Source organism: Leopardus geoffroyi, chromosome A2 (genome assembly GCF_018350155.1).
Source record: "Leopardus geoffroyi isolate Oge1 chromosome A2, O.geoffroyi_Oge1_pat1.0, whole genome shotgun sequence".
Classification (NCBI taxonomy): domain Eukaryota; kingdom Metazoa; phylum Chordata; class Mammalia; order Carnivora; family Felidae; genus Leopardus; species Leopardus geoffroyi.
The window spans coordinates 52,845,435-52,860,829 of record NC_059331.1 but is presented as its reverse complement, the minus strand read 5'-3'; the positions used below and the strand labels follow the sequence as shown (position 1 = coordinate 52,860,829).

The 15,395-nt window shown below is 38.4% G+C and overlaps 1 protein-coding gene across 3 annotated transcripts in view; it reads right to left on the bottom strand.

The window, feature by feature from the left end:
• The window catches only part of ATG7 (autophagy related 7), a 247,225-nt gene that overhangs the window by 118,540 nt on the left and 113,290 nt on the right, over window positions 1–15,395 (bottom strand). For all 3 annotated transcript variants that reach the window (XM_045493810.1, XM_045493811.1, XM_045493813.1), the window contains exon 18: window positions 9,525–9,647. In XM_045493810.1, the coding sequence (XP_045349766.1) occupies window positions 9,525–9,647 (123 nt within the window). The remainder of the gene's footprint in view (window positions 1–9,524; window positions 9,648–15,395) is intronic.

Sequence of the window (15,395 nt, the reverse complement as noted above, 5' to 3'; positions counted from 1 at the left end):
GCACTATTGGTGGGAATGCAAACTGGGCAGCCACTCTGGAAGACAGTATGGAGGTTCCTCAAAAAACTAAAAATAGAACAATCCTACAACCCAGCAATTGCACTTCTAGGTATTTATCCCAGGGATACAGGTGTGCTGTTTCAAAGGGACACATGCACCCCCATGTTTATAGCAGCACTATCAACAATAGCCAAATTATGGAGAGAGTCCAAATGTCCATCGACTGATGAATGGATAAAGAAGGTGTGGGGAAGGAGAAATAATATAAAAACAGAATGGGAGGCAAACGATAAGAAACTCTTAAATACAGAGAACAAACTGAGGGCTGCTGGAGGGGTGTTGGGTAGGGGGATGGGCTATATATATATATATATATATATATACATATATATATATATATATATATATATATATATATATATATATATATATATATAGAACAGAACTTCACGCAAAATTCCCTATTTGGATGGCAACATGTTAAGAAGGCAAAAAGCTGAGTGGTGGGCTTTCCTCCATGGAGCCTTCTAATACCTCACGGGTAGAATGTAACTATAATTTGGCAGCTAGATGGGCTACAAAGGACATGGGTCTCTGTCCAAGACCCCTTCATTAGGAAACATAACACTGCAAAAACATTTATGAGGGGGGTATTTTTAACGTTGCAACTCAAGATAAAATTAATATACCACCATATTTCTCATTTAAACATCTTTTTACTGCAGCCCAGTCTTCCTCTTGTTCTCCAAGATCTATCACCATCCTAACTCTAATACCATTCAATCATTTCCACTCATTTATTCCATTACCTCAAAATCACCCCGAAGCAAACTCATTTTGTAAGTCTGATCTGTCTGCCCCTCGCCCCCATCACCACTATCCAGCCCCCACTCTGCACCTTGCACCTCAACCACTTCTCCAACAGAAAACAAACTGGTGATTTGTCTGCTCAATCTCAACAGCACTATGATTACACTAGTAACCTAGACTGGCATTCATCTGGGGCTATTTGATGATGGAAGAAAAATGGGTGCAAACAATTGGGTTGCATTAGCCAATCTCACTAAATCTGAGTGAATCTGTCTTGAATGTATCTTCTAATCCATTACTTCTCTGTTCCCTTTTATGAAAAGAAAGGGATTTGTGGTCTCAGGTAGGATCAGCTTTGCACTCTTCCTTCATAAAGGGTCTGTATTTTGGGAGACAGACCACAGATGTTAAAAGGTTAGGAGATTTTTTAATAGCATCAAAACTTTTCTTTCTTTAATGAAAGGAGAATTATCTTGCTACAACATAGATGAGCCTTGAAAACATCAGGCCAAGTTAAAAGACAGCAGACACAAAATGCCCCATATCGTTTGATTTCATTTACATGACATGTCCAGAATAGGCAAATCCATGCAGAGAGTACAGTAGGGGTTGCCAGGCCTGGAAGGAAGGGGGAATGAGGAGTGACTGTTGAGTGAGTATGAAGTTTGTTTCTGGGTGATGAAAATGTTCTAAACTTAGTAGTAAGAGTAGCACAACAAGTCTGAATGCACTAAAAACCACTGAATTGTACATTTTTTTAAAAGGTAAAGTTCATGGTATATAAATTACAACTCAATAAAGCAGTTATTTAAAAAAGAACACCTTGGGGCGCCTGGGTGGCTCGGTCAGTTAAGCATCCGACTTTGGCTCAGGTCATGATCTCGCGGTCCGTGAGTTCGAGCCCCGCGTCGGGCTCTGGGCTGACAGCTCAGAGCCTGGAACCTGCTTCAGATTCTGTGTCTCCCTCTCTCTCTCACCCTCCCCCGTTCATGCTCTGTCCCTCTTTGTCTCAAAAATAAATAAACATTAAAAAAAATTTTTTTTTAATTTAAAAAAGAACACCTCATCTGATTTCAGATAATTCTGGCTCCAACTGCATGCTCATGATTCTGAGTAACACACTAAAGACTCTTAGCCTCTGAGACCTTTATTCAGCCTAGAATGCCCTCCTCCACTTCCCTTCTCTTTCCCTACTCTTTTTATTTTATTTTATTTTATTTTATTTTTATTTTTATTTTTATTTTATTTTATGTATTTATTTATTTTGGGGAGAACACAGCGGGCAAGGGGCAGAGAGAGGGGGACAGAGAATCCAAAGCAGGCTCTGCGCTGACATGCTGACAGCAGTGGGCCCAATGTAGGGGTCAAATCCACCAACCACAAGATCATGACCTGAGCCAAAGTCAGATGTTCAACTGACTGAGCCAGCAGGTGCCCCATCCCTACCCATTTTTATTTTTATTTTTTTATTATTTTTTTTTCAACGTTTATTTATTTTTGGGACAGAGAGAGACAGAGCATGAACGGGGGAGGGGCAGAGAGAGAGGGAGACACAGAATCGGAAACAGGCTCCAGGCTCTGAGCCATCAGCCCAGAGCCCGACGCGGGGCTCGAACTCACGGACCGTGAGATCGTGACCTGGCTGAAGTCGGACGCTTAACCGACTGCGCCACCCAGGCGCCCCTATTTTTATTTTTAAAGATAGCCTACTCATCCTTTAAAATAACTGGTGACGTAGTACCAAAATCTATAAAGAACTTATCAAACTCAACACCCAAAAAACAAATAACCCAGTGAAGAAATGGGCAGAAGACATGAATAGACACTTTTCCAAAGAAGACATCCAGATGGCTAACATGAAAAGATGCTCAACATCACTCATCAGCAGGAAAGTACAAATAAAAGCCAATAAGACTCCACCTCATACCTGTCAGAATCATTAAAAGTAACAACACCAGAAACAACAGGTGTTGACACAGGATGCAGAGAAAGGGGAACCCACTTGTACTGTTGTGGAAAGGCAAACTGGTACAGCCACTCTGGAGAACAGTATGGAGGTTCCTCAAAAAACCAAAAATAGAACTACCCTATGATCCAGCAATTGTACTACTTGGTATTTACCCAAAGGATACAAAAATTCAGATTCAAAGGGGTACATGCACCCCAATGTTTATAGCAGCATTGTCAACAATAGCCAAACTATGGAGAGAACCCAAATGTCCATCGACTGATGAATGGATAAGGAGGTATATATGTGGTACATATATAAAGTAGAATATTAATTAGCCAGCAAAAAGAATGAAATCTTGCCATTTGCAACGACACAGATGGAACTAGAAAGTATTATGCTAAGCAAAATAAGTCACTCAGAGAAAGACAAATACCTTATGATTTCACTCATATGGGGAATTTAAAAAACAAAAGAGGTGAACATATAGGAAGGGGAAAGGAACCACAAGAGACTTAATGATAGATAACAAACTATGAGCTGACAGAGGGAGGTGGGTGGGAAATAGGCTAGATAGGTGATAGGTACTAAGGAGGGCACTTGTTGTGATAAGCCCTGGGTGATGTATTTAAGTGGTGAGTCCTGACTTCTACTCCTAAAACTAATATTGCACGGTATGTTAACTAAAATTTAAGTTAAAAAAATTATAAAAAGCCAGATGAGAAAAAAAAAACTAAAAAAAACCCCTAACTGGTGATGGATGTTAACTAGAATTATTGTGGTGATCATTTTGGAATATATACAAATATCAAATCATAACATTGAACACCTGACACTAATATAGTGTTGTATGTCAATTATCGCTCAATAAAAAATTAAATTAAAAAAATAATTACATTTTAAAATTTAACTGCAAACTTGTTTCCTTATGTATAAAGCTTTCCTTGGCGTGCTACTCCCCAGGCAGGAGTAACTGCTCTCTGAGCACTTAATATATATAAATGGCAAAAATACTTGTGATGATATTAGAATGCACTATTTACATCTGTTTCTTATATTAGACTATGAGTTCATCTCATTAACTTTTGTATTCAGTTACCAGCACAGGGCTTTGCTATCAAATTTTTTAAAGATGTTCAGTAATTCTTGTCATAAAAAACAGTATTTGTACAAACACATATTTTATAAACAATATATAAAAGTATACAATCATATATAATTATCTGGTTGAATCTTTTGCAATTTGAGTGTTGAGGTATAAAAACAGCCCAAGATGAGAACTGAGCATTCTTGATTGCATTGCTAAAATAAATAAATTGGGACGTTTTCATACAGGATGCAGAATTTTGTATTTTCATTACTCAATGCACTGGGAATCAAATATATAAATCAAAACTCTACCTCCACACAGATATGTATATATTTTTTGATATATATGTTTATTTACACATACATATTTTTCACAGTAATGTAAAATAATGTAAGGCAATGAGTTTTCTTGTTATGAGGTCCTCTGCTGAGCACTACCTTAAAACACAGTCCTATTTAGAAGAGTGAAATACATAAAACACTTAATAACAAACATAAAGGAAATAATCCATAGTAATAGTAGTCGACTTGAACACCCCACTTACACTGATGGACAGATGATCCAAACAGGAAGTCAACAAGGTAACAATGGCTTTGAATGACACACTGGACCAGAAGGATCTAACAGACATATTCAGAACATACAATCTTAAAACAGCAGAATATGCATTCTTTTCAAGTGCACATGGACCATTCTCCAGAACAGATCACATATTAGGCCACAAAACAAGTCTCAACAAATTAAAAAAAAAATAGAAGTCATACCATACATCTTTTCTGACCACAATGTTATGAAACCAGAAATCAGTCACAAGAAAGAAATTTGGAAAGAGCATGAACGCATGGCTTTAAATAACATGTTACTAAACAATGAATGGGTCAACCAAGAAATCAAAGAAGAAATTGAAAATTACATGGAAACAAGTAAAAATGAAAACAACAGTCGAAATCTTTGGGATATAGCAAAAGTGGTTCTTTTCTTTTTTTTATGTTTATTTATTTTTGAGAGACAGAGACACATCATGGACAGGGGAGGGAGACACAGAATTGGAAGCAGGCTCCAGGCTCTGAGCTGTCAGCACAGAGCCTGATGCAGGGCTCAAACCCACAAACCATGAGATCATGACCTGAGCCAAAGTCGGGTGCTTAACCGACTGAGCCACCCAGGCGTCCCCAGCAAAAGTGGTTATAAGAGGGAAGTTTACAGCAATACAGACCTACATCAGGAAGCAAGAAAAATCTCAAATAAACAACCTAAACTAACACCTAAGCTAGAAAAAGAACAAACAAAACCCAAACCCAGCAAAAGGAAGAAAATAATAAAGATTAGAGCAAAAATCAATGATAAAGAAACTAAAAAAACAATAGACGAAATCAATGAAACCAGGAGCTGTTTCTTTGAAAAGATCAACAAAATTGATACATTTCTAGTCAGACTCATTAAAAAGAGAGAGGGAGAAAGAGAACCCCATTAAACAAAATCACCATTGAAAGAGGAGAAACAACCACGACACCACAGAAATACAAACAATTGTAAAAGAATATCGTGAAAATCTGTATGCCAACAAATTGGACAACTCAGAAGAAATGGATAAATTCCTAGAAACACAGAACCTCCCAAAACGGAAGCAAGAATAAACAGGAAATTTGAACAGACTGATTACCAGCCATTGAAATAGTAATCAAAAACCTCCTCACAAAAAAATACAGGACTTCACAGGTAAATTCTACCCAACATTTAAAGAAGAGTTAATACTTATTCTCAAACTATTCCAAAATATAAAAGAGGAAGGAAAACATCCAAATTCACTCTATGAGGCCAGTATCACCCTGATACCACGACCAGAAAAAGATGCTACGAGAAAAGAATTGCAGCCAAATATCTTTCATGGATATAAATACAAAAATCCCCAACAAAATATTAGAAAACTGAATCCAATACATTAAAAAAAAATCATACACCACAATTAAGTGGGATTTATTCCCAGATGCAAGGGTAGTTCAATATTCACAAAACAATCCACATGATACATCACATCAATAAGAGAAAAGATAAAAACCATATCATCATTTCAATAGATGCAGAAAAAGCATTTGATGAAGTATAACATCCATTCATGATAAAAACAAAAACAAAACCCTCTGCAGAGTAGGTCTAGAGGAAACATATCTCAACCTAATAAAGGTCTCCTATTAAAAGCTCACAGCCAACATCATACTCACTGGTGAAAAAACCAGAGCTTTTCCCTTAAGGTCAGGAACAAGACAAGGATGCCCACTCTCACCACTTTTATTCAACATAGTACTGGAAGTCCTAGCCGCAGCAATTAGACAACATAAAGAAATAAAGGCATCCAAATTGGTAAAAAAGAAGTAAAACTCTATTTGTAGATGATATGATATTCTATGTAAGAAACCCAAAAGATTCCACAAAAAAAACTACTAGAACTAATAAATGAGTTCAGTAAAGTTGCAGGACACACAATCAATGTACAGAAATCTGTTGCATTCTTATACACTAATAACAAAGCAGCATAAAGAGAAAATAAGAAAACAATCCCATTTAGAATTGCACCCAAAACAATAAAATCTCTAGGAATTAACTTCACCAAGGAGGTGAAAGACTCTGAGAACTATAAAACATTGATGAAAGAAATTCAAGATGATGCAAATAAGTGGAAAGACATTCCATGCTCATAGGTTGGAAGAACAAATATTGTTAAAATGTCTACACTACACAGAGAAATCTATAGATTTAGTGCAATCCCTTTCAAAATACCAACATCATTTTTCACAGAACTAGAGCAAACAATCCTAAAATTTATATGAAACCAGAAAAGTTTGCAAATAGCCAAACAATCTTGAAAAGAAAAGCAAAACTGGAGGTACTACAATTCTATATTTCAAGTTCTATTACAAAGTGCTAGTAATTAAAGCAATATGGTACTGGCATAAAAATAGACATGAAGATCAATGGAACAGAACATAAACCCCAGAAATGAACCACTATATGGTCAATTGGTCTTTGACAAAGGAGGCAAGAATATACAACCGGAAAAAGACAGTCTCTTCAACAAATGATGCCAGGAGAACTGGACAGCTACATGCAAAAGAATGAAACTAGACCACTTTCTTTCATCATACACAAGAATAAATTCAAAATGGATTACAGAACTAACTACAAGACCTGAAACATAAAATCCTTGAACAGAGCATAAACAGTAATCTCTCTAAGATGGGATGTAGCAACATTTTTCTAGATATGTCTCTTGGGGCAAAGGAAATAATAGCAAAAATAAACTGTTGAGACTACATCAATATAAAAAGCTACTGCACAGTGAAGGAAACAATCTAGAAAACCAAAAGACAACCTAATGAATGGAAGGATTCCAAATTCCAAGATAATGATCCAAATTCCAATACTGGAAGGGTCATTAGCTCAAGAGCATCATTTAAATGGAGAATATCACCTAGAAAATACCTTTGGGCAAAAACCAACAACAGTGTTTGTCTCTAGGAAGGAAACTGGGTGGTAAGGAACAAGTGTAGAAGATTTCCTTTTCATGCAAAATAAATTTCATATAAAGTACATTATTTAACTATAAAATTTGTATCCTGATTCCAGCTAGCCATCACTATTAAGAAATGCAGGCCTCGGCACACCAGATCTGATTTTTCAAAGAAGTTAGAAATGGGAAAATTCAGATTTTTATGTAAAACTCACAAGTTTTAAATGTTGAGTTTATTCAGGATTTAACACACAGGGCAAGCCAAACAAAACACACCTGCAAGCCATATCTAGCTCACAAGCCAAACAGTCTACCATCTCTAATCAAAAATTTGATGTGTGGCTTATGATTCCAAACCTATAAATATAATTTAATGGAGGAAAACTTCAAAAAGCAATCTCAGGCTTGTGGATGAAACCATGTCCCCTGCTGCCCCACCATCTATTTAGTCACTATTGCTCTCTTAAACTTCCCCTTCTCTTCCTTCTTTGAAAGGCTATTAATGCAACTCAAATGCAAAACAAGCCAGATTTTATCAAGGAATCTGTCCATTATCCTAGCATCTGCTCTGTTTTAAAAGGTGAGATTTGGGGTCAATTTCAAGTTGCAATTCATCTAGCCAACAAAAGAGAAGTATATGAATTGTTTCTATCTGGGAAGAAATATTCCCCCAGCCAACTAGTCAAACAACTGAATGGTGGAAAAGACCTATAAGTTATTTTTCCCTTATCATCAGGCAGTACAGTGCTGCTCAAAGGATAATACAGTGGCCACGACCACCATAACATTCTGAACCCTCTGGGAACCAATCACAGTTCTGGGGAAAATCTCAAAGTCTCTTAAAGTTCAGCAAAGATTCCATTCATCTTCTGAGACTGAAGCTGAGAGACTCTGTGTGGGTCTAACTATTGGCTGTAAATTGGATACTGTATCTACTGACTGCCCAGAGGATACCATGGCAAGCGGTGCTCAAACTCAGAACCCCCAGATCGAGTCACGTGCTCTTCCGACTAAGCCAGCCAGGTACCCCAGAACTGATTTCAGTGTTAAAAGTTGTATTAGAGGGGCGCCTGGGTGGTGCAGTCGGTTAAGCGTCCGACTTCAGCCAGGTCACGATCTCGCGGTCCGTGAGTTCGAGCCCCGCGTCGGGCTCTGGGCTGATGGCTCAGAGTCTGGAGCCTGTTTCGGATTCTGTGTCTCCCTCTCTCTCTGCCCCTCCCCCGTTCATGCTCTGTCTCTCTCTGTCCCAAAAATAAATAAACGTTGAAAAAAAAAAAGTTGTATTAGAGATGTACTATCTTGCCTCTCGGGTGTGCCTACAACTCTCACCTCAGTCTGCTGAGAGTGTCAAAGGATTGGACTCTGGCAGTTCCACCCTTACTCAAGGCTAGCCCCGGTCTGCCCAACAGCAGCTTTAGTTTGCCACCAGCTAGTCCAGTACTGGGCCTGAATGTCTACTCAGTGACCACTGGGGCCTGTCCCAACAGTGAAGACACACAACCCCGGGCAAGGGTGGGAATGGGGTGGTAATCAATAAATAGGACTATAGGACTAAAGGCCTCTTTGCAAGTGTTCCACTCCTGCAGGACACAGGCACACAAGGTTTTCCTTATGTAGCTTGTGGAAATGCTAAGACAGGCCATTTTTCCTAAGAACTTCTTCACAGGAAATTAAGATTTGCAATACATTCTAATTGACAAGCAAAGCATAACTATCTCAGGTTGTGACCGGAGAAGCCATTTGTGGTAGGGTTTGGTGGCCTAAGAAGATGCATCCAATCATGAAATAAAAGCCAGGCATATTCTCTCTGAACATGGCCAGAACCCAGTCTTCCCTGTCTTACATTTTGAGCTCTGGACATTAGAGCCAACTCTCCAATGGCTACAGGCATGGTGTTCTTCAGAAAGGACCAGAGGTGCCTGAAAATCAGTAAGCTATACTCCCTTTAATTATGTACATTGGGCACCTACTATACAACAATCTGCACACATGAACATACAGCAATTTCAGAAGGTCCATTCTCCTCTGATAACTAGCAGACTTATTTAGTGATGTTCTAAGGGAAAAAAAATCCTAATTAACCACTTCCTTACTTTTCCATAAATCTGAACATCAAGTAGGTTTCAAACACATCAGTCCTCAGTACAGAAAGCTTGCTTTATTCTTACCTCAGCAGCTTGGGTCTCTTGATGCAACAATGTGAGACCGGTCAAGTCTTCTAAGAAGGAATGTGAAGAATTAAACACCTTCGCTAGGAAATTAAATCCTTCTCGTTCATATTGATCAAGAACCTGTAAAACATTAAATTTTTTTAAAAAGGGTGTTGTAGGATTTAAAAGCATATTATAAAATTTTCACTTCGACAAGCACCTATCAAGAATAAAACTAAAACTAGAAATTAAATATGAGGATAATAATGCAATCTGGTGGGCAAACATTGGGAGGGCTTAGTATTTACCATTTTCCCCTTTTTGGAAAGAATGACAACATCATCTTCCAATTCAGATGATAATTTTTCTCAAGTAAAATGTAAGTTTCATGCAAACTTACTAAAAATTCTAGAAAAGCTACAGTTACCTGATTCTAAATTTCACTTCTTAGGAAAAAAAATTACAGGCCAGAGAAGAGCCAAGAAAAAAATTAAAAGGGATAAAGGAAAAGAGGGACCAATGGATGGGAAATGTGATCTACTGGCTAGCCATATGTTTTTAAATAACAGAATAGTTTAAAAAGGTTCACCAGGCATGTCACAACAGAGGATATCCAAATGGCCAATAAACATATGAAAAGTTGCTTAACATTACAAGTGATTAGGGAAATGAAAACTAAAACCACAAGGAATTCCTACTTTAACCCACCAAAATGGCTAAAATTAAAAAGAAGTTACCAAGTACTGGCAAGAATGTAGAACAACCAGGATTTTCACAGGAATGCAAAATGTGAGAGCTACTTTAGAGTCTTTAACACTTACATGCCCTATGATCAAGCAATTATATTCCTAGATATATGTACCAATAACAAAATGTATTCAGGTATGCATCAGAAGACCCAAAGTGTCTACAGCAGCACTATTTATGATAGTCCAAACTAGATCCTACTCAAACGTCCATCAATAGTAGAATGAATGAACAAACTGGTATATTTATGCAATGGAATACTACTTAGCAATGAAAACAACTATATCTACATGCAACAACAGAGATAACTCTCACAAACATAATGTTAAACAAAAGAAGAGGGAAGCAATATGTACTGTATGGTTACATTTATATATATAAACTTAAAAAAAAAAGAACAGGCAAAAAATGAATCTAAGTCAGGAGAGTGGTTACCCACGGAGAAACTATACATAGAAGGGGCACAAGGAATACTATTTGTTTCTTTATCTGGATGTTGATGTACTTTGTAAAAAGCCATCAAGTACCTTTTTGTATATATATTTTTCTTCAATAATAAGATTAAAGGCCCGCAATCTTGACAGGAGAACAATATGAGTTCTTAGAAGGAAAAAAAAAAAAAGATTATCATATTTAAAAATTCAAAGATCACAGGAATTGTGAAAATTAGAAAGTAAACAGTAAAGCCGAATATGTCAGAAACTGTGTCAAAACTCAGAGGAAATAAAGAGATGAATGTATCAAAAAGATAGCAGACACTGAAGAGAAATCCGAGAAATCAATTACACATGAATAGAAAGGCTGGAAAAGTAGTAATACTAGAAACAGAAAAATGGGGGAGGGGGGAAGAATAGATATATACCAATCATTATATTTTCACTACCCTAAAAATCCCCTGTGCTCTGCCTAGTCGTCTCCCACCCACCCCAGCCTAACAACCACTGACCCTTTTACTGTTTCCATAATGGTGCCTTTTCCAGACTGTCATACAGTTTGTGGCGCTTTCAAATGGGCTTTTTTCACTTAGTCACATGCATTTAAGGTTCTGCCATGTCTGTGCATGACTCAATAGCTCTTTTTTTTTTTTTTTTTTTTTTTAGTGGTAAGTAATATTCTTTTGTTGTATGTACCACAGTTTGTTTATCCATTCACCCACTGAAAGACATGTTGGTTGCTTCTAAGCTTTGGCAGTTGTGAACAAAGCTGCCATAATTAATTAATTAGTTAATTAATTAAGTTTACAAATTCATCCACTCACAAATAAAAATGTATAAACTCTTCGATCCAGCAATTCCACTTCAAAGACCTTTCACACAGATACAGTTGTCCATGGGCAAAAAAAAAAAAAAAAAAATCAGCGTGTAATGATGCTCACTGAAACACTGCAGCCACAAAAGATGAGAAGCAATGACTCTTTAATAGGGGGCTGATTAACAAAATTATGGTGTATTTACAATCAAGGGCATAGTCTAGATCCATTAAAAGAACGGAGTACCTCTAGAGTATTGATATAAACCTATTTCCAAGACATACGGATATATTAAAAGCAATGTACAGACCAAGCATCTAGTATTAATGTTTTTGAAATAAAGGTAGAGGAGGAAAGAGGAAGAAAGGGAAATGTGACCTGTGTGTATGCTTGTTCATGCATGTAAGATCTCTGGAAGAATACACACATACAACGGGCGTCAAGTAGTTGCCCGTGTAAATTCTTTTATACCGCTTGAATTTTTAAAACCAGGGGCATGCGTGACTTATTTAAATAATAGTAAAATCTCTATTTCCCCCCTAATGCTGGAGGAAGGTCGTGCAAGAGGAAGAAGAACTCTAAAGCCTGATGAAGTTTGAGCAAAGAGGGGAGCCCTCCTTCAGCCACAGGAAGCAAAGCAGCTGTAGTGGTGAGTTAGGAGAGTAGGGAACTGGGGGCTGACAAGTTCTGGAGTCTGACAGGAGGCAGCACGGTCATCCGCTGCCAGAGAAGGGGATGAGGTGGACCACAGAGCTTGAGGAGGGTGGTGATGGTCTGGCACAGCTGCGTGGGGAATGTGAGAAAGGAAGTGGAGGCCCCTGCTCAGGACAGAAAATAGAAGTTTGGGGGGGAAATATGGTTAAGGACCTATGTAAGCTTGGGGACAGGATAAAGGTACCACAGACGTCAAGGAAATCAAGGGGCTGCTGAATACCTATGAAAGAAGCCAAGGAAGGTTAACCTAAGACCTGCAGGAAAGAGGTACACAGGGATTACGGAGGAGCAAGGGGTGACCAGAATGCCTCAAGGCACACAAAGCTGAGCCTTTGGCTGATTAGCTCCAGTAAATTAATCTGACCACCCAATGCCTGGATAAAAAGGCACTTGGTAACTGAATCCCTCAGGAATAAAGAGATTGCTTACAAACCAGAATTTTATCTTAGGAAAAATGCATGAAAATTAAGTGATCTTTTTCAAAATGATAAATACTGTGTGCTTAGTGATCACTTATTTCTAAACGACTAAGCTCACCAACTAGGTATTTTGTGCCAGGTGTGCAGTAAGGTAAAAGAAGAACAGGTTGGAAAAATGGACAAAAACTTTGAAAAAAAAAAAAACTGGAATAATTCCAGAGACGATACTATGTTGGACCTTAATTAACCTTTCAGATTTCAAGCCCATGTTTCCACAGATAATTCGCAGTGTTACAAATCTGAAAAGCAGAAAAACTAACAGCAAGAGCAGTAGGAGTGAAAGCCTCCCCCATAATCAGGATGTACAGAAACTTAAATGCTGAAACGTTATTCATAGCTCTGGCTTCAAAATATGTGGAAAAACTTAATCCTCCGGGGGCATATTTAATCATGCAAGGGTTTTCTAGTATTCCCTTTATGTGCTGGGAAGTTAATCTGTGTTACGAGTATAAGCAGCTTATAAAAGGTACAAGGATATTTTCCCCTACAAACAATTTGACCTTCTTAAAGGGATTTGAAAATGTGTTTTAAATTACCCCCACCCCCAAAAAGATACCATCACAATGAATTTGAGCACTGCAACAAACTACATAAAGCATATTGTACCTTCTAAGTAATAATACAGGGTCCTGAGAAGTGTACACATTACATTTTGATAGGTTATAAATACTGTAAAGGTGCTGGGGGAGTTTGCTAAATAGAGAAATAAGAAAGACTTTTTAAATATACAGATATGGATCCTTTCCTGATAAACATGATTATCCTCATCTAACTGTTTTACAAGGCTAGGTTAACTTTACTGGTGACATGCAGACAACTGGACAAAGATGGTAGAATCTTTTTTTTAATTCATTTATTTATTTTGAGATAGAGAGCACGAGTGGGGAGGGGCAGAGAGAGAGTGGGGGGAGAGAAATCCTAAGCAGGCTCTGTGCTATCAGCACAGAGCCCAATGTGGGGCTCGAACTCACAAACTGCGAGATCATAACCTGAGCTGAAATCAAGAGTCAGATGCTTCATCAACTGAGCCTCCCAGGCACCCCAAAGATGGTAGAATCTCCTCTTAAGACATGGTTTTAGGAGTATCTGTTCTCTTGCTGAGATTTTCTGTCAACTCTTTACTAGACCAAACCCATACCCCCTAGCTAGGCACTTAAGTTTCTCCAGAACACTCCAATTTGGGACAACTCTCTAGAGAACGCCTTTCATGGGGTCTAAGATCTGATAACACCATGCAACGATTTACATTTCATGAGAAGAAGAGATTCATGGCTTACAACTCTTGTCTATTCTTAAATAAGGATATGAGGAACTAAGTACCTGACCCCCCAAAAATAGCTTATGTATTTTTTTAGCTTATGTATTTTCATGCAGTGTCTGCAAATCACTTATTTAAAGTCTCTGTTGTTTAGAAACTATACTTACTCTAAAAGATTTTAAAATATACATGTGTCCTGGGGTGCCTGAGTGGCTCAGTCAGTTGAGCGTCTGACTTGGGCTCAGGTCATGATCTCACAGTTCGTAGGTTCAAGCCCCGCATCTGGCTCTGTGCTGACAGCTCAGAGCCTGGAGTCTGCTTTGGATTCTGTCTCTATCTCTCTTTCTCTCTTTCTCTTAAAAATAAATAAATGTTAAAAAAAAAAAAAAAGAATATACATATGTCCTGATTTCTCAAATACTCAGGGAAAGCTAGCCCAATATTCCAGACAGGGTAATAAAAGAGTATGGCTGGGAGCCACCAAGACTTTTAATTCCCATCCTATGAGAATCCATAAAAGAAGGGTCAAAACACTCCCATCTGAGGTTCAGTCACCCAGTAGTCTGCAGAGGCTTTGCTCCAAGTTGAGGGCAAAACCTTCTGTTTTCCAGTTCTGTTGCTAAGAGGGCCATTCCAGCGCAGAGAAGCCTCACTTTAGATAATGAGCTGGAAGCATCACTAAATAAGACCAGGAAACCCCCTCATCAGTTTCTGTCTCTTGACGTCTGGGATTCCTGTCATAATAATAAAAAAGAATCAAAGAAGAGGGAAAAAAAGTTCCAGTTTCAGCAGACCTTAAAGCTACTGTCCCACCCTCACTGCTCCCAGCTCCTTTCTGGTTCCCTCTTGGTGCTACCTACTGAGAGTGACCTCCTGTCTTCCCCATCAAGGGAGATCTTTCACTTCCATCAAAGTTCAGCTCAAGTACTAGCTCCTGCAGTAAGTCTTGCCTGATCAATCCCACTCTCTAGGATCTTTTCTTCCCTTTTATATTCTGACCTCACTCTCCAGGACACACTAAGTTGCCAAAGGGATTGAAGGAAATGCTCTGTTTCATTATCCCTGGTAATCAAGAGTTGATGGCATTTCCAACTATCGGCCATATGTTCAGTAACTTTGTTTCTGTTTCTATATATGTCAGTGATATAGAGCAAATGACGGATGAGAAACAGCTTCAGGGGCGCCTGGGTGGCGCAGTCGGTTAAGCGTCCGACTTCAGCCAGGTCACGATCTCGCGGTCCGTGAGTTCGAGCCCCGCGTCGGGCTCTGAGCTGATGGCTCAGAGCCTGGAGTCTGTTTCCGATTCTGTGTCTCCCTCTCTCTCTGCCCCTCCCCTGTTCATGCTCTGTCTCTCTCTGTCCCAAAAATAAATAAACGTTGGAAAAAAAAAATTAAAAAAAAAAAAAAAAAAAAAAAAAGAAACAGCTTCATATGGAAACATG